Raw genomic sequence first — 20,340 nt, 5'->3', positions numbered from 1 at the left:
AAGCGCCGCCGGTGGGGCCGGGAGGCGGCGAGATCCCGTTAGGGACTGCTGGCTTCCTCAGTGCTGGGAGGGGCAGGGATTTTAGCGCAGGCTTCTCGGGACAGGCTGCTGAAAAGCCGACAGCCTGGGTAAGGTGAGCGCCACTGACGCCGGTGCCTTGGCCCGTCCGCCCAGGGGGAGTGAGAGGAAAAGGAGAGAAGAAAACCCCAGGCTGCGAACAGAGCAGAGGAAGAAAGGAAACAGACGTTGACGAGTACTTGTTCCTCCGCCTGGTACAAAAATACCTCTTTGGAAATAAAAGGCAAATTAATATAACAAGCACCTCTTCTGCACCCGGGACGCGCGCTGCGGGAGGAGGCGGGGCCCTACGGGAGCGCACGTACGTGAGCACCGGCCGCCCGGCCCCGCCGCCGCCGCGCTCCCCCCCGCCGCCGGCACTGCGCCTGCGCGGGGGGCCGGGCCGGGCAGCGCGAGCCCCGCGGGCAGCCGCCGGCGGGCAGCGAGCCGGCGGTCACGTGACAGAGCGCACCGCGCCGCGCCGCCCGCTGCGGACGGTGCTGCGGAGCCGCGGCCGCCGCGCTTCCAGCCCACCCCCCTCCCCGCCTCCGCGCCCTCCGCCCTGCCCGCGGGGCGCAGGAGCCGGTGACGGGAGCGAGGCGGAGTCTGGAGGGAAGATACCGAGAGACAGATTTAAATCACATCCCTGGCTGTAGAAGGGCAGCAGCAGCAGCAGCCCCGGCGCAGAGGCACGGACGCACGCGCCGAGACAGGTCTGCCGGCTCCGCCGCCGCCGCCGCTGCTGCTGCTGCTCACCATGGGTGCCGCCGCCGCCGCCGCCGAGCCCCCCCGCGCTATGGGCCTGGTGTCCAGCGTGGTGAACGACACCCTCGAGTTCTACCGCTGGACCTGGAGCATCCGAGGTAACGCGCCAGGGCGGCCCCGCCAGCACCCCCGGCCACCGCCGCGCCCGGCGCCCCCCGCCCGCTGTCACCGAGGCGCAGCGGTTCAAAATGGCTCCGTCTCCCGGGAGACGCGGCGCGCGCCCAGCGGGGCTGTGAGGCGGCGGGCGGGCCCGGGACTGCGGCGGGCGGGGGGGACCTGCCGCTCCTCTGCCTGCGCTCCCTGCCTGCGCTCCCTGCCTGCGCTCCCTGCCTGCGCTCCCTGCCTGCGCTCCCTGCCTCCGCGGTGCGCGCGGGTGCTTTGTTTGTTTGTCTGCCCTAATCCCGTGTCACGGCCCGGGGTGCGCGGGGCATCGCTCGCTGACAAGGTGAGGGTGTCCCCGTCCCCCGTCGTCCCCCCTCCCCCGCGCCGGGCGCCTGCGGGCTGGCTGCAGCGGAATCCGCTCCCCGGAGCCGCCGTTCCCGGGCTCATCCCGCCGCGGGCGCCCCGGGCCGGCCCCACGGGAGCCCGCTGACCGAGGGCGGTGCGGCCCGCCGGCGAGGCGCGGCCGGGGCTGCCGCGGCAGGTGAAGGCGGTGGTGTCGCCGGTCGGTGCTGTGACAGCATCGCGTGCAGCGCGGCGCGCGGGGTGGGGAAATGGCTGTTGGTGGCAGTGCGGGAGCTTTTCATTCCGTATGCAGCGCGCTGGGGTCGGTTCTGCGGCTTTCCGTTAGTGTATAGCTCCCCCCCCCCGCCATGGGGAAGATGCTGACAGGAGAGAAAACGTCTTGGAACATGGAGAAATGTGAAAAAGCAGCTTTCGATGCTGGGACAGCAAAGGAGACTGTAACTTGCTGCAGTGACCGGTAGCACTGGAAGCACTGGTCAGCGTGAACAGCTCACGCTCTCGGTCATCAAAATAAGCAGGGCAGAGCTGCGGCTTGCGGGGTTGCTATTGTGAGTAGCCTTGGGCGGCTGACAGAGGAATCGCTTCTCTGGATGTTTTCTTCATTTTTTTTTTTAGTTGTCCGTACAGCAGTGAGGTCTAGGCTGTTTCGGTCTAAACCTGGAAATACACGGAGCAAAACTCTGGAGCGGATGCGACTGTGGATGTATTTTGTGGCAGTATGATGAGTGAGAATGTGGGGCCTTCGTTACGGACTGGAGGCTCACTGCATCAGCAGTCCTTTCTTTTCCACCCCCCTCTCTTCTGCCATCTGTTAGATAATAAATTAATCTTATGTTATAGATTGAGGGAGCTCATTTTTTTCCTTCCCAGCCTATCTTCTGGGGTTTGGCATGTTTTAAAAATCTAGCCTGTGTGCATATTTTTTTCTTCTGTATTTAAAACCTGCTAGAATATGAGCTAGCAAATAAAAATGCTTGCAGCAGCACTGCATTGTAATCTGCCAGTGTTTGCTCTCTTTCTCTGCCTCTTGCAACATACAATTGTTCATAGACTGTCAGGTAATGTATGAAAGAGATGCTGTTCTAGCCAATCAATAGCATTTTCAGGTGGATGTAAAAATAAATGTGGGTACTAAGTTGATACCCTTATGGATTACTTGATTAGTTTGGAAAAAGCCTTCAAGTTCTGATGTATTTCTAGAACTTCAAAGGTGTTATTTAAGTGTGTATGCAGACCATGTTTGTAAGCAGAAATGATGGGGGGTGGGGGGGAGGCATGAAAAAGCAAGTTTATGTAAGGAATGTAAAGATAAGTAAATTACGTTAGTACTACAAACAGAACAGACTTTTGTTTCTTCCTTCTGCTTCTTTGGAGAACGTTAAGGAGTAATAGGATGACATTGTTATGACATCTAAAGTATGCTTACTTCTTTTACTCATTTACTAATGCAAAATTTTAGATGTTTGCACTAAGTTCAGAAGTGTTGGTGTTAACATGGGATTCCACCACAGTGAAGTAATCATAGCTCCATTTTGCGTAAGAAGTGGAGAGTTTCCTGATCAGGTTCTGGATTTCAGCGGGTCCCTGCAAGGATAGTTTTGGGTAGAGCCTAAATTTCAGCGGACCCATCCCTGCAGGGATTGTTTTGGGTAGAGCCTACATTTCAGCAGTTCCATCCCTGCAAGGATAGTTTTGGGTATACCCGAAGTCACATCAAGAACGTGTTACTGTTCTTGTTTTATACCCGGTAGTATGTAAACCAAGGTCCTGCTGTAGTTTTTATGGTCAGGTATGGTTATGCAAAACATGTAATATCACATAATGTAGTTACAAGGTAGCTCCCGATAAGAAAGTGTCATTTATGAAGCAGTGCTGCGTTGCTCTTCAATGAAATCATCTTAATGCCCTAAGTTCTGCAAAAATGCTTGCTTAGTTTGCTGCTTTTCTGCATGTCTTCATTCGGAAAAAAATTGTCTCCATTTGCCATCTCTGAGTAAATATATGTTAAAATAATGAATTCAGTGCTGTTACATGAATTCATGCAATTCAGCTTTGTGTCAAGAACGATGGCAGTGATGTTGCTCAACAGAAACACAAATTATGGCATGCAAGACCATTGCCTAATGTTCAATATCATTAAATAAAAAACTATACCACGCAGCAAAGTTGCTCAACGCATGATGCCATGCAATAGCATTACACAATAAATCATACTGAAACACTACTACACAGCAAAATTACACAATAAAATGTGAAGAAATTTTATTCCCACTACTACTCCTACACAAAAACTTCTCATTCATATAAAACCAAATTTACTTGTTCTCTCCAGTTCTCACATTTTTTTATTGGACACCCAAGTCTGTCTTTAGCCGTGTTCTCAGTGTTCAGTAGGATTGTCCTGCTAGCAGGTGTTTTCTAATGCTGCCCTGGACTCCTGTGATGAGACTTGTGTAGTACTCTGCCAGAATGTCCCACTGAGTTTTGTGCTGCTTTGTGCTGTAAAGATTTGGTCTTTTTCCTCACCTGCTTTATGCTATTTAAAAAGCAACTGACCTTTTCTGAGACCAGAAAGAACCCAAAAGACTGAGTCTACAATGAGCCTAACTGGATTTTTTTCAATCATGTCACAGTTTTCTTTTTAGTATCAAGTATGCTATCTAAAGCTGGTTTTGAAATCTTGCATATGGGGATAATAACAGTATTCTGTGACATATCCCCCGTATATATTATCAAATACATTTTCAGCCTTAGGTTAATGTTTTTGCTTGTTAATTTATTGAAAAACTACTTTTTGTTTTCTTTCCTTCCTTGACTATCTTTTTGGACCCCTTTCCTGAAAGCCTAAAATCCATTGTAATCATGTATTCACCTGAAAAGGCTGAAGGAGCTCATGTAGGAAGTCATAAACTTCAAGGAGAGACAGAAAGGACAAAAACTTGGTCTTAGCAGTCATCAGGAGTAAAAAAGGTGGTTGGTGGAACAGTTACTATCAGGAAGGATGATCTAGGAATTCCGTGCCATTATTTCTGTAAGGGCATGGGACTGGTTACGCGTAATAGGTAGGGCAGGGCTTCCTCCTTTCTCTCGGCTCAGGTAGCTGGTTGGGGTTAGATCTGTGAGGAGGGATTAAGGGAATGATTAGATGACTGAGCAAGTGACTTAAAGGGAGGTTCCAGGCTGAGTCCAGGGGAACTATTAAGATTAATAATTTGGGACACAATCCAGGAAAGAAGAATGTGGAAGTCTCAAAACACGGGTGAAAAGACCATTGGTAGTTGGGGAGGTAGAGCAGAAAACTGTGTCTCTAAATGGAGGTTTGTGAAACCAACCCCGTATCAAAAAGATTTATTTTAGAGGAATGAGTTAATTTGAATGCTTTGAGCTAAAGAACAGAAAGCGTTACTGACTTTGGGTAAGAATGATTGTTCTTGGAGCTCAAAGGTAAAAGGAGGCAGGGCCATCCCAGGCCACGTGGGCCTGCTTTGGAACAGCAACTATTTACAGCTGTTGCAGTTAATAAGATTACAGACTTTTTTCCATCAGGAGGAGAGAGGAGAAAGATGCAAACTTTCACTTTAGTGGTAGGATAGTCTTCTGAGTAGCATCTTGTTCGGGAGCAATATTGATTGTAGTTGGGTCAGAAGTGTAAGGCACTGAGAATGGGAAATGTGGGTAACTTAGAGCTGCTTGCCTTGAAAGTGAACCAGTGGAGCAGCTTCTATGGGAACTCAAAGTGCCGTAAAAACTTTTACCAGGAAGGTCTTGGGACTAAGGTAAGAATGCTCAGGCAGTTCAGGTTCAGATTCTTTTTCGGTCCAGGGAACGGAACTGGAAGAAAACGAGCTTTTTCTTCCCTCTTTCTTCTCCCCATGCAGAAACCAAGTGTGGCTAAAGGATCCTGAATGTTTATGCTTGAGGAAAGTTCATTGGGATTGTTAGCAGAGCAGTCTGAGTCCAAGTAGTACCTTGTTTTACTTGAACATTTGTGCCAAAGCTGGAGGCAAATAGAATCCCGATGAAAGCTCTTAAGAGGGTGATGATGGGGAGAGAGAACGAAGGGTGAGATCAAGGTCCACAAAGCCTGTTTCACAGAAACAAAGCTTTCGGAGAGCTGGCTGAGCATCAGACTTGGTGACTTGGCACAATACTTGTCTTGCAGATACAATTTTCTTCTCAAGGGAACAGGTTTTTTCCATCTGTGAGCACAACGGTAAAACACGAGGTTTAGACAGGAATAAACACACCAGAAACTGGAGAAGCTAATGTAATCGGGTTTGGCTGTTTTGTGGGAAGGAGCACTTGAAGAATTGATTACAGAAGAAAGGAGTGTTAAGGGCTAGATTATGTGAGAGTACTGTCAACCAAACTGAACGATAGGCGCATCCAAGTTTACTTGATTCATTTTCTTAACCGTGACATTTAACTGGCTATCAGTAGAGGGGGGGTGAGGACTTTGAAGAAAAAACAGCTGTGGGTATTGAAGACAATTTGCTGGGTGTTTGAGGGAAATTGCACCCATGTTTTATCACCAGGAGATTTTATCAGATCGCAGAACTCAAGAGATAATCAGAACAAAACAGATACTAGCTACCTTTGGAAATGGAAAAGTGGACTTTTCATTTTCAGAAAAGTGCATTATGGAAGTGGAAATGTCTGCTTGGAGATTTTTGGATCGCCAAGCTTCAAGAACCTGAGCCTGAGGGAGCAGCCTGAAGCAAAGCTGACACTATGGATAGGGAACTGAGTTGTGAGTGGAAGACTTCTCATTCCTAAAATGAAGAAGGAATTGTAGGTGATGACCTGCAACTCAGCTCCAGCAAAGACATGAAACAGAAAAAAGCCTTCAAAGAGCACTGGCAAGAATGTGATATGAATTTCTGTTTGAACGCTTCTCAGCATATTCCAGAAACAAAAGGAAATGTTTGGACAAAATAGCAAGAACATAACTGAACTTCTGAAAATGCCTTTTAAGGCTGCGTAGGTAGCATTTCTTGAAATCTTTGGAGGAAATAAGATGTTATGAATACTCTTAAAGCAGATTCCAAATAAAAAAGGTTGGGAAACTACTTTATACAGAATTTAACCAAGCTGACTGCGTGACCTTAGCGCCTAACTGCAGAAAGCCAAATGACTAGATGTTTAAAATTGCAGCACACAGTAAATTACTCTTGGGAGGTTCTCAGAAGATCATGTTTCTCAGCTAAAGCTGCACGCCGTTAGTGTGGTGCAAATCAGCATGTGGTCCTGGAGCCACATACTGCAACGAGAGGTGAAGAATTCTTGAGCAGTTGAAATACCTGTGGCACGAAGCAGACGCATTCATCCTGGCAGCTGCACTTGTTACATAAATTGTTTGAGCATAGTGGTTGAACTGTTGTTTGTACGTAGCTGTCTCTAGTTGGAGAAGCTTGACTAGAAGTTGATCATGGTAGTCAAATCTGTGTTTATGCTGTGCTCAGGGTGAAGAGGCATATAGCAGGGCTATGGTTATAGCTGTGGAAGACCAGAAGAGGTTGTATTCGAGGCAGCTATGCTACACTACCCTGCGCAACCAGGAAAGATTGTCAAAGGCGGCATAAGGATGATTAGTAGAGGAAGGTGTAGGAGACATAGGATGTAGTTCCTTTTAAGGTCTTGTAGATCAAGAGCCACGAGGAGTGTGTGAGGCAAGACTCCTCACCTTCCTCTACCAGTCCAGACAGGTTTTTGGAGTTACTCGATTCACATGGAAAGGATTAAGGGAACACTTAAATGAAAGGTGAATGAATGAAGAGGATGCAAGCAGACATGGAGAGAATTTTGGGAGGAAGAATTTGCTAGGATGCCAAGACTGGGGAGGGGGGGCAAAGGCTGTGGTGTGTACTGAAGAGTCTTTTTGAGGCAAGGCAAATGAGACTAAACATGAATGGCCTGAAAAACTGGAGCTAAATGAGAGTTCATGTAGCTAAAAAGGATTTGCCATAAAAGGAATGAGAGCTTTGGCTTTTTGAAGAGTATTGGTACGAGTGGAGTGTGCCTGGAGCACCGAAGTTGGGACAATGTGCTTTTAAGGGCAGATCTGATCCACAGGGTAGAGCTGCTCTCACTGGTTAACTGTTACATGACAGGGCTTTGCTTTCTTAGGCTATATTTGAAAATGGAGTTGAAGCTACCATTGCATTTCACATAGGGAACTCTTGTGTGTGGGACGACCTGACAGACATCTTCTTTAGGAAGATGTACGTGTGGATACATAGTTTCTAGATCTTGTTTAGGTGGCAAGTCAGCACAATTGTTCTCAATTTTGGCAGGACTGGAGTGCTTCTGACCATATGGACTTCAAGGACTTGTGGCATTTTAAGGACATAAACAAAGGCAACTCTGAAACTCAGCCCCGCCAAGACTTAGGTGTCAGCTCTGTAGGGATTTTCAGGACTGCACCCTAGACTGTAAGTAAAGCAATAAGTAGCTCCAAGGCAAGCCTAGGGATGAATTACGTGCACCATCTTTTGTATTAACTCCCATTGTGTGTGCTTGGATCGCAAGACAAAGATGAGCTAGTTTCCCTTTGTCTTATGGAAGGTGAGTGGGAATAAGCTACCCGAGTTTGGCTTGCATTTGATGCAACATAATGGCATGCCTGTGGGCATTAACTGCTCTTGGTTGTGTCAGTTTAACTCATGCAGCTCAACTCCTTCCTTTATGTACCTGAATAATTTCAGTGGTTTGATCCTTAACTTCCGCCCCAGAGTGTTCTCTCTCTCCGTGGCGTTGTGTCTGCTTGTACCGCGAGATTCTTCCCTAGTTTCTCTCCATCCATCTACCTCCCACATGTACTCCTCTATTGTAGGATAATCATGGACTCTTGACCATTTGGTTTGTTTCCATCATATTTTCCTATTCCTCTTATGTCTTTCTGCAGTATCACAGAAGTGTCTTCTTCCAGAACTTCTACATGTTATGCTTCAGCTGGCATGCTGACCGTGGTGTGTTTCTATTTTTCTTTTCTTTTTTGTCTGCTTACAGATACCATCTCCTTGTTTCCTTCTCCCAGTTACAGCAAATATGAAAGATTGTTTTATTGCTTTCTGAATGCTCACAGAATGTTGCTGGAAGAAGGGAATTGATAAACCATGTCTTTTACTTTTTCTGTTGAGCCAGTAAACCTTACCTCTCTAGACAAGATCTTATGTCTTTTTATTCCTAGAGCATCATAACACCTTGGTTTTAAATGGCTAAGATACTCTAAAGGAAGAAAAAAACAAACAAAAAAATACAGGTGCTAAATTGAATAGTTGGGCTGTAATAGGAGATTTCATAACCATATTTTCTGGGTTTACATTTAATATTTCGTGGTTTACCAGGAACAGATGTGACCAATAGAAATACTTACACATAGAGTACCCCAAAATGCTTGCATATTTAGGTCAGTTTTTCTTCTACTGTGTCTAATCTCGGTTTCACTGATGCGTGAATTTTTGATCGCAAGTGAGAAACTTGCAGAAACCAGTAGAGAAGCTTAGACTTGGGGGGGGCATATGTTACCATGAAAGGTAACACGACTGTAGAAGCAAAGAGACTTAGTTATAGCAGTTATTTGGGCAGGGCATTACCTAGCTGCCAAACTGATGACTTTGCTACTGTATACTTAGGGAGCGAAATACTCAGATACTAATCGTTCTGCTGGTCATCTTTGTGTATAAGAACATTTTATCATCCAGTTCATGTTTTGAAAATGAACATTTCAAAATTAGGCTTTTCTGGTGTTGGTGTCTGTCCCAGTCCCATGTCAGTCTTCCCTCCCTTCCCCCCACCCCCCTTTATTATTTTTGCTGATGTTGAAGGCATGTTGAGGAAATAAGTTCTAAGTGTTTTCCAGTGTTATTTTTCTTTGTAGGCTTTGACTGATGTACTTGTTTTAGGCTAACAGAAGACCTAGTGTACCTCACAACTGTAAATTTTACTTCTGTCCCTTAACTTTGCAGAAAAGAGCTAATGTATTTCAGTAACTCCTTTTCTAGTTTTTACTCAAAGCAGAATTCCTACCTCATTCATCCTTCTGTAAAACTTAATGGATGAGCAACACCCTTGTGCTGATGCAAACAGAAAAAACTGATAGTTTATCACAGAAATTTCTGTGCTGCTTCTTGCAAATGTTCCCTGGTAGCTTTCTGGTATTATTTTTAGGTAGATTTCACTTGCTGTTGCTGGTTTTATACATGTTCAATCACTGCATCTAGGAGTCTCTAAATGTTCATCTGCAACCCCAAATCAGTCTGTGTTATGAGCGCAGCAATCTAAGTTGTTTACATCTGCTGTGTAGTTAGGATTCAGCATCTTTTTGCTGTGTTAGCACATTAGCAAGACATATATCAATGCTGAACTTACTGTCCTGTGTATGCTGAGTATGTAATACATGTCTCTCTGCAGTGGATAAGACCTTGCAGAGTCATTATTAAAGTGTTACTAATAATCCTTCACATTTTTCAAGCATTCCCTCTGAGGGAATCTAATTTAAAAATAAATACTCTGTTTATGGAGATTTATTCTATGATTGTCCCCTTTGGCATTATAGAACCCTAAATCGTACTCATAGAACCCTGAATCGTACTATATGAGCCAATAGCCTCATCTATTATTGCAGCGTTGAGTGTGCACAAATCCTGTGTTTGTGTTACTGCTTACTGATAACCCCTACAACTATTTTCATAGCACCAAACACCACTATTTTTGTGTGAAGTAATGACTCTCCAGTTTGAGCTCTCAGAAACACAGTTCTAGCTAAGGCCAGAGAAGTTTGAACAAAAGTTTCAATAAAGAAGACACTGTAGAAGGAAAGCTTGTAGAAGTGTGTTTTATGCATCACTTTTATTTCTTTATAGAGACATGGGCTGTGTCATACAGTTCTGCAACTAGTTCATAAAATTGCATCCCATGGGTGAGTTGGTTTCTTTGCTTTTTGTTTTTTCATCATTTGTTTACGCTATAACTTGTAACATTTAAGAAAAGACATACAGGTATCATTGTGCTGGGAGTGCATCTTGCTTTTGTGATGTTTGGAAAAGTAAGATTTGGCAAACAAAAGAATGCTACATGCCTCAAGGGCTTACTACCTTGCAAATCTTGTGTAAGCTTCAATGAGGATTATGTTTTTATTATTCCTTGAGGCAGGGTGTTTGCAGTCCTCACAAATAATCATAATCAATGGAGGAGGTAAATCAAAAATAATCTGAACAAGATTTAGACTTGATAATCCTGAGACCTGATGATGAATTGATACGGCTCCTGAACTTCATAATATTTCCATTATTAATCCTTGCCTTGAAACAAGTGTATCCTGAAATTGCTGTGTACAGGCACAAAGACAATATGGTATTAGTGATTGAATGATGGGAGTCCAAGAGGACTACAATGCTAGTTAGAATAATGGGAATACTAGTTAAAATACATCTGGCCTTTTCACAGCAAATTGGGATTAGGCATTCCTGTTACTTTAGTGGGAGTTTATTAAAACACATGCATATTACACAGGTGTTCATTAGCTGCAGGAGGTGTTTTTCTTGGCTGTGTGGTATTTTGATTTTATGTTGCTGTAAGTAGCTTTAAAGAAAACTAAACAGTCAATTACAAATTAAAACAAAACCACAGCTGGTTATAAGCCCTACCTGTTAGCCTTGTCTATAGTCCTTTTGAGTTTGGGGCAGACATCTCTCATTTCCAAGTGCAACAGGATTTGTACAGCTTAGTCTGCAAACTTTTTAATCTGGGGGTTGTTTTGTTTTTCAGAGTATATGCTTTCATTATTCGTTGTGCTTGAGACTGAATATTTTTGTTGTTGCATCTTAGCTTCATCAGCTTCATAGCCTGTTAAAGTGACAGTGCTCTGCCATAAAATTTTGGCATCTCGTGTTCTTGGCCAAAACAAATTAGTTTGATCTTGGCTAGTCCAAGCTTGAGGATAGACAAAATATTTAACTTGGATATTTCTGTTCATTCTTGAAGATCAAAGTAAACATGGTTTTTTGGGGACTGTTTTGTATGTTTAAAAATGGCTTCAATCAGGCCAGCTGTTGTGCCTTTTCTGTGCCAGGTTATGGGAACCTTTGTCCGTATGGTATCCTGTGCATGTCGTCCTTAGCTTTGCCAGTAACATACTCATGGCTTTGTTTTCTTGCCATCGTAACCACCACTGATGCTGTGACATTATTGTGATAATACAGAATTCTTCTCCGAGGGAGAGTGACAGGGACTTGATTGGTATGGATGATTTTTTTTTTTCCTGTCAAACAGGTGCAAGGCTGATTTAAATGTAGAGTATCCAGAGAAGCGCCATGAAAATGATTGAAGGACTGGAAAGCAAGCCTTCAGGTGAAAGAAATGAGGTGTTTTTTTAAATAAATAAAAGGGCAACTAGTGAGTGACTTGATATCTCCTTACAACTACCCAAATGAGGAGGGGAAAAAAAATGATAAAAGATTGGTTTTCAGTCTAGCAGAGAAAAGTATCACAAATTCATTAAAGTTTAATTGTAATTACTTTGGATTTAGGGAGCAAATATATGCAGGTGGTCAAGTTAACATTTTGCAGGTTTTATTGGGTTTTCTGACTGTCATAAGATGTATCTTACAGCAAAACAGGAAATTATTCTATGGAATTGTTCTTCACTAAAATGTACCCTAAGGCAAGTTTCATGACCTTGGTTTGGTAGGTTGTACTAGATTGCAGTGCTCCCAAGTCCGGTGCAGGCGTCTTTGACCCCGTCAGACTCCTTAGAAATGCCCATAGCCCCAGAAGCCTGCAGGATAGCCAAGTAGGATAGGCTAGGTAAAGGTGAGAAAGAAGTTCCTTGTGTCCCAATGCTTTTGCTTCCCTGGAGCAATGTGTCTCCACAATCCCTCCTAGAAGGACATAGAAATTCTTTTCTGTTTGAAACACAAGTGAGGCTGCAGGCATGTTATTTTAGTTTGTGTACTGGCTTCAATCCTCTGTCATAGGATTTCTCATAAAGAAACTTGACAAACGAAGATAGTTGAGGATTAGAGTGCAATATGTGCAATGAATAATCAATATCAAGGCAGTCAAGTTAGTTGAAGCACTGGAGACCTTTAAAAGAATTGTTTATTTTGGGCCATATAAACTGTTCTATTGAAACTTATAAATAAGTGAATAGAAAATTTTTATTTCTGTAGGTATTCAGTACAAAGATACATGGCCTCTCAATTTTGACTCTGCAAGCGATACTTCTGTTAACAGTCTTCAGTTTCAAGCTGTGCAGCCCATGTAGTTAGTCATGTGCTGTTTTAAAGGCCAAGTTCATAGCTTTTGTTCCATTTGTACGTTCTGAGGTTTTAGTTGGTCAAAGACTGAGCTTTTTTTTCTTGGAAACCCTACAAACTGATAACAGTAAGTGTACTTTTAAGCGATTCTGAAAAGCCTAGGGTCTAATCAGGTAGATGCTTATTCAAGTTTAATTTCAACTGAGCCAGTCTGCAGTGGTTGTATAGCCACAGTAAACCTTATATTCACTTGTAAATATTTACAGGACTGAGCCAGTATTTCTCATACAACTGCATAAAGAGAAATATGTTGTATAGAATATTAATCTGTGACCAGAAAGAAAAGAGGAGGGGCACTAAAATACTGCAAAGGAATCTAGTATGAAAGCTTTGTAAATGTTTTAAGGTGTGTGAAGTTATGTTTTTTCGCATGTTTTCTTATATGATACATGTTGTCATTTTGTAATATCCTTCAATTACAGAGCTAGTGGAGCTAACAAGATGTGGGAAATTCATAGATAATTAAAAACGGTGTAGTTACAGAACAGTACTCCAATTAGATAATGCTGGTTTGCCTTTCTTATATTGTGGAACAAATATTTCCTTAAATGAGTGAAGTTTTACTTAAATTGAGATTGGGCTTTGAGAGGACTTTTTGTTGTAAGTGGCGTGATCTGCAGAGAGCTCGCACTGTTAAGAACTGCTTTTAAACAGTCGCCATCATTTCTGCAGTGTCTTTAGAAATGTAATTGGACAGATGGATGTGCTGGATTGGCACTGTAAGTGTCTTTGCGCTGAGAATAGTATCAATAGCTATTAATAACTTTGAAAGGCTCTCCAGATAAATTAGAGAGTAGTGACCTTATAGCTAAGGAATACATGTTGTTAAAGTAAAAATAAAGACTTACTAGGTATTGATTTTTGAATCTAATATGAATGCAGAAAATTTCAGAAGTCATATATTTTAGTTATGTAGCATTTTCTCTAAAACTAATATTAAACACAGGGGTAGTCATCATTGTACTCTTTCAGGATTTCTCCTGGTGAATGTTGGAGCAATGGTGCTATGCATTTGTTTGCTTATTTTTAAAGTTTGTGCTAGTTGAGGAAAGAAAACAAAATTGATCACAGGCTCAGTAATATGTAAGGAATTTAATCATCTAAAATCCTCTCTATTGGAGAGGAAACGTTGAACCACATTTAACAGAATTGTTTGTGTATTAAAACACAGTATGTTTCACAGAATTTTCTTGTGATTCTTAACTCTAGATCACCATCGGTGCAGCCTTACTTATTGAAATTCATCTTTGTTTGCCTTCCGTGTTTCAATATAGGTTAATTATGTCCTCTTAGGGTATTTGTTGTGTCAGGTATTCAGTCCTTTTCACTGGCCCTGCTCTTGTTCTTGCTTTGGAGAAAGAAGTCGGAGGGCGTTATGTGTGTATTTCATGTTAATTGCCCCATGTAAGGAATCAAATCATGCAAGGGTATGTGTCTCAGGACAATTTCAATTGGTTTTATTGTGTGTATATATATATAAACAAATACTATATGTTCTTCTATTTCTTGTCTTGTCTCGGTAATGTGAAACTTTAATAAGCGTATACACAAAATGTCAGGGAAACCTTGCATACATAAATATTTCGTGTTCTTTCCTTACATAACAGTAATTATCTATCAGGAGCGTGTTAGCAGATGCCTTGATTCTACTCTGGATTCACCTTTATTGTCGAGTACAGCTTTAAACGTTTATTCTAAAACTTCTCCCACCTTACAAAAAAAGCACTGTACTACAGGCTGGGCCATCACAACATTTTATTTGTGATCAAATTAGAATCTGGGTCTTAGGATTTGAAAGGCAAACGTATTAATCCCCTGAAAGATTCAGTCAATCTCTGTCAATTCTAATCAGGTAAAGGCATTGGTCATTTTGTTTCAAAGCAGTTGGAGGGGTTTTTTATTTCAGGGATCTGGCCTTTTTATTTCAAGCTTATTTAATTTTTCAGGTAATAATGTACCTATTGCGTATGAAGTACTGCACTACTTCATACCCTCATATGTCCCCTTAAGCTATCACAGTTCTCTCTGGTTTGCAGAAATCATTTGTGGTCATCAGCACCAGGTAGTAAGTAGGACACAAAATTATGCTGGTTTTGCTAAAATGGGTTGAGAGGGAGGAGGGTGTTGTAGTGGCTTTGGAGATTTGCACTTAAGCAGGTAACTTAAGATAGTGAATTTATCTTTGTTTGGAAGAGGGTATCTGAAAAGAAGTTTGGAATAAGGGTCTGCATATAACTTTTCTGTGTAGAACATGGACAAGCAGGTTTGCCTGGCAAACTGAAATGAAATTGATTTTGTAATACTTTCTGTGCAGTAAGAATGGTGCGTGGAGCTGCTTTAAAACTGAACAAGCTACTTTGCATTGTCCAGGTGGGATCTTGTGATGAACAAGTTTCTAAATCTAGCATTTTCTGGGACAAACGGTAGCATGTTTTCTGCCCTTAAAATAAATGCAAGGTGGTGTTCTTAGTTAGCACAGTAGGAATTAGAGTAAACACTTTGAGTATTGATATGCTTCTGTTTTGGCCAGGATGTACTCCAGAACTGAACTGCCTACTGTATTCCCTCTCATACAGGCATTTTGTGTTTGAAGTGTAATTAGTTGTCCTAGGAGAGTTCAGGCCTGCAAAATCCCAGTCAGATAGATTCCATGGGCAGTTATTCAGTTTGTATCAGTAAGCTATGCTTTTCTTGCAAATATTTTAAGACTTGTCTCTGAGATGTTGTGGCTCACTGTCCAAAAACCCTGTGCAGAGGGAGAAGGCTGAAACGGGCTGAAACCATGATACAGGTATGAAAGTGTAATGGCAGCTGCCCGGGTGCCTTTATGTTGTTGTTGGAGTTATTTAAATATCTCTTGGTTTTCTCCAGTTCTTCCATTTGTAGTATTTGTGGAAAGTAGGTGAAAGTATTTTTTACAGCGTTGATGGACCGTGAGGCAAAGCCCACTTGCAGCTGGGCTTTCATAAAAGTTGTTCCTTTGTCTTTCCTTTCATCATCTAGTGAATCCTCGTTGTGCCATCTTTGTCTCCTGCCACCAAAAGAAATCTGGAATAGGTCGTGGTTTCCTGTTTTCAGCAGTGTGTGGTAATGTTCAGCTCCTGGGTAAAATTCAGATCTTCTTTTTTCACATTTTTTTTGTACTGTCGCTTTAGTGTACAGGATACCATGAAACACTGGGTTAGAAAACAGAAGACAGATTCCCCAATATGTCCTTGCCTCTTTCTGGTGCGTAGTGCAAGAAAGCTGGCCAAGCAAGCGGGTGTCTTGCTTTACCTGCTCTTATCTCTTTGCACACTACGGTGTCTGAAGTGACGTGTGGGTTTGATTAAAGCATGTCACACATTGGCTATTCCCAGAACTGTCTCTTAATTAAGAAGTGACACCTTTCTTCTTGCTTGGTGGAGATGAGTCGTTGCCCATTACTTTGTATCAGTTGGATAATGAGGTTCTCCGTTTCTCTTATCTTTTATTTTTAAATTCAGATTCTTAGAGCAATCGCTAAAAGCAAGCAGGAACTAAAGTGTAAGGGAGATAGTTTAGTAATTGCAACGCAGCGGTGTGATTTCAGCTTTAATAGGTAGCATTCTGTGAGGTCTGGAAAACATTCCTTTAGATCCCAAGACACTATACTTATATACAAAAGTAATTGTTTCCATGTTTTACAGAGAGCACATTATATTGTAATAAAGTGTCTGTTCTAGGGACTTGCTGAAAAGTAAGAGGGAATTGTCTTCTCTCACTTTCTTCAGTTCTGTTTAACTGCCTGTGTTTCTACAGTCAATCTGATACTTTCTTTGCTACTCCTCCCTGTACTCCTTGTCCTGTCTTGCCCTTGGCTTCTTTTGGTGGCTGTGGTTGCAAGGCTGACTCCCCTCATTCTGGCAGCATCAGCCTTGCTGGAGGTTCCCATGCATTAGGGTGACTTCTCCCTTCTGGTATTAACAGCCATAATGGAAGCAGATAAGCTGGTTTATCTTTCTTCTTTTCCACTTCTTTTTAGGCCTCCTAGTATTTTACTTGCAATGTGCAGATCAAGTATTGTTAAATCAACTGGAAGCAAGAAGAGTCAGTGCCATGCACGCTGTCTGTAGATCACAATATATGTTGTTTATTAGAAACAGAGGGTCTTGTGAAATCTGTTCATAAAATAAGGTTCCGATTTATGATTTTAAAGGGCAACCAAGGAAACAAGAAAGATGGGGAGGAGCAGTAATGCCAATGCTGTTCTGTACTTTCCTCATTGCATCAGAGTTCCTCATTCTTGCAGATAAAAAGAAGGTTTTTCTAACTTGTAACTTCTTAGTATGCCTGGAATTAGGAATTGATTTATGGTATAGGGTTTTTTTTTTCCACTGTCTTTGGATTACAGTTCTCCAAAAGAAACTTGTCCTCCAGGTAAATCTATGGGCAACTGCATTGCTATTTGTGAGTTTGCCCACAAATGACTGAAGGCAGTGTGGTTTAGCTGCCTGAGCTTCCCAAGGAGCCCTGTGGTGTGATTTCCATCTGAACTCCAACTGGCCTAAACATCTGGAAAATACTGCACAGCTCTGTGATACTGCCTGGATTATCTGAAATATTGATATTTATGGAATAGTTACCTTTTATCTCTTGCTGTAACTAGAGATTAGCTTTCATATGGGGGGAGGGAAGGAAACATTGAGTAAGGAGGTGTCACTGTAGTCTCTCCCTTCCCTCCTCTGTAGCAGAGCCATCTTCTAATCCCAGATGTCACTGGTTCATCAGGCTAAGAGTGCTTTTTTGATACAGACCCAGAGCTTAATATAGCATATTCTGGGCCTGAGAATATGTGGAACTCTGGATCCCATGAGTGACTGAAGAAGACTGTAAATAAACCCTTTGTCTCCTATACAGAAGCACAGATTACAACTAGAACCATCCTTTTAAACTCTGAGTTGTTTTTCAGTAAGGCTGTTAGTATTCTGTCTGAAACATATGAGACTGACCTATGTCAAAGAGCAAAGGTTCTTGGTTAGCATCGTACAAGCTGTGTAAAATTAATAGAGGGCTTTCTATTGCCTAATTTTAAATTCATAAAAGCTCTTAATTTTATTGGTGTTTTGCCGAATTTGTGTGTCTTTCATTTGTGGTGGTGTTGAATATTTGGTTAAGTTGTCACTACAGGCACTATTCATCATAAGCAAAACTGGGTTTTGGTGGACTGGTTAAATTGTATTTGGGCTCGTGGTTCTGTTTGCTTTATTGCTTTGGGTTGTAGAACTGGACAACAGAACTTGCATGACATAATGAATCTCCGTGTGAGATAATGGGATATGGGGGGGTGGGGTGGGCCGTTGTTAAACTATTTTCTTTAACCTTCCTAGAAAGAGTGGGTGTATTGTGCTTCTATTGTCCAATGCAGCTGTTCCAGGGGAGAATAATAATTAACAAATGCAATGCTTAAAATGATGATGAAATATACTTTTTTCAGACCTTGTTGACTCCTCCTGTTTTATTCACCCCCCCAGACAAACGTGTTGATGACTGGCCCTTGATGCAGTCTCCATTTCCAACACTGACTATAAGCACTATTTATCTCCTCACTGTCTGGCTGGGCCCCAAATGGATGAAGACAAGAGAGCCCTTCCAGTTACGTTTCCTGTTGGTTGTTTACAACTTTGGAATGGTTCTACTCAACTTCTTCATTTTCAAAGAGGTATGTATGCCCTCTCACAGGAGGGAATTCCTATTTAAGTATGAGGGTGTCTACAAAACGCAAAATGAAAATAATCTTACGTATTCATGATATCTATTGAGGGTGAATGTTTTGCACAGGCTTTTAAAGCTGCATTTGCATTTGACGTGAGTATTTCTGTAGCTAGGTACATTCTGTTTGAGAATAAATGCGCTAAATGAGTCTATAGAAATGATTTGTATACTGGCTATTCCATGTTCATAGGTTTATGTCAGTGTAAATACTGGACAGTTTAACTAGAACTTGTAAAGATTTAGCACTTGTAACCATGTTAGTTTTTTTCTTTATAATAATCTTAAAGGGTGTCAGGATGTATCTTGTTAGAAATTGAGCCGTTTGTTAGTGCCTTCAATGTGTTTATCATTGTTAGAAATTCTGATGTCCATTTTCTGTAGTGAGGAAAAGTATCTTGTCTGTAAGTTATCTTCTAGAATAAGAATGAAAATGAAGCAAACTGTATCTTTAAATAAAAATAAAAGTATACAGTCTTTTAATATTTGGGTTGCAATGTTTTGAGTGTGTTAATTTTAATAAACTTCAGTGTTGCTGCATTTATCCTGTACAGAAAACCTAACCAAGAGGAAATGACGAGTAACAATGCAGTGGATCAGCTCTTTAGCAGTAGCTAAGTGGGATTACTTAACAGTTTGGTAATCATAATTTAAGGATAGCTGTCCAGAATATAGCTGATGCTAAGAATCAGCTTCTTTAGTTTACGCTGCTACGTCTTGGCTCATGCAGATTGACAGTTGTCTTTCTGGAAGACCTTGGATCATAAATTTGCAAAATCTGTTTCCAGAAGTAAGCAACTGAACAGAGCGGTTAAAATTACAGCATTGCAGAACTCTTTTTTCTGGCTGGTCTGTTCTGTACTTTTGCCAGGAAATGCAGCACATCTGATGGCATGCTGATGGCATATCTGATGAACTGCATACTGACCCTTCTCCAAAGGTTCTATAATAAAATCATTAACTGATTTCAGCCTTCCTTAAGACACGGTTCAGTAAAATTTTAGCCATCACTCCTCAGTTGTCATTTCATCTAAGCTGTTTCCTTGAACTGTTCAACTAAGTAATAAAATACTACAGATACAATCAAATGTAATGCTGATACCCAAGGATAGTTGTGGGAATGGATGAAATCCAATAATTTTGTCAGGTTAAATCTGAAACTCCTCTGAAATGAATTCTGCAGTGTTTTTTCCATGCCTGTCTTTTTCACTTACTCTCTTAAATTAGTTTTATAGGTAAGCTGAATTATACCAGACTTGGGGTCAATTAATTTTAAACCCTATGTTGCTTATAGGGAAACACATGTTTGTATGGCATTCCCAAATCATAGAATCAACATTAAAATGAATGGGACTGCAAATACACTGCTGATAGGCTGACAGATCATAATTTTAAACACAGAGGTTCTAGTTTCCTGCTATTTCAAATGGTAGGTTGTTACTCAATTGATGTTAAGGCTACAGATACAACATTTACAGGATTTTTCTTTTCTTGACCTTAGAGACTGATAGGAGGAAGGTGTTCCAAGTTTCAGTTACTGCCATTAACTAGGCAACTTCTGCTTTGGTCTGTGTGAGGTTTACAATACCAGTGTGCCACTCTTTTAACTGCCATGAGTAATGTAATTGTTAGGAGTGGAATGACACATAGTTTGTGTTTTGTGAATGACTGTAAAATTTCCAGGTATTGCTGAGAACAGAATTTTTATGTGAAATGCCTTTAAATGTTATATAAATAATCATCCTGATGGCAAGCTGTATTGTTCATCTGTGATAACTTATGTTAAAATGGTAAATCTTTAAAGTACTGCTAAGTAGTATAGTCTAAGACTCACATACATTGAACTCAAATTCAGACTCAAATTGGGAGAAAATTTTGCTTAGAACATGCAGAAGTTCCAGATGCATAGACCTATTCTGCCACAAAATCATGAATTTCTTACTCTACTTTGAAGCAGCCTGGTGAAGTCAATTTACTCCCTTTTGCTGAGTGAACCTTTGTCAAA

At 41.8% G+C, this 20,340-nt stretch overlaps 1 protein-coding gene across 1 annotated transcript in view; it reads left to right on the top strand.

Annotated features, from left to right (window-relative positions):
- The first annotated feature begins 491 nt into the window (after positions 1-491).
- The window catches only part of ELOVL4 (ELOVL fatty acid elongase 4), a 31,666-nt gene continuing 11,817 nt past the window's right edge, over positions 492-20,340 (top strand). Inside the window, exons 1-2 of the mRNA XM_055809459.1 lie at positions 492-920; positions 18,098-18,285. Of these exons, the coding sequence (XP_055665434.1) occupies positions 815-920; positions 18,098-18,285 (294 nt within the window). The 5' untranslated portion in view covers positions 492-814. The remainder of the gene's footprint in view (positions 921-18,097; positions 18,286-20,340) is intronic.

This window comes from Falco peregrinus, chromosome 7 (genome assembly GCF_023634155.1).
Source record: "Falco peregrinus isolate bFalPer1 chromosome 7, bFalPer1.pri, whole genome shotgun sequence".
Lineage (NCBI taxonomy): Eukaryota > Metazoa > Chordata > Aves > Falconiformes > Falconidae > Falco > Falco peregrinus.
Note: the sequence above shows the minus strand (reverse complement) of the source record. Positions and strands in the feature narration are given on the sequence as shown.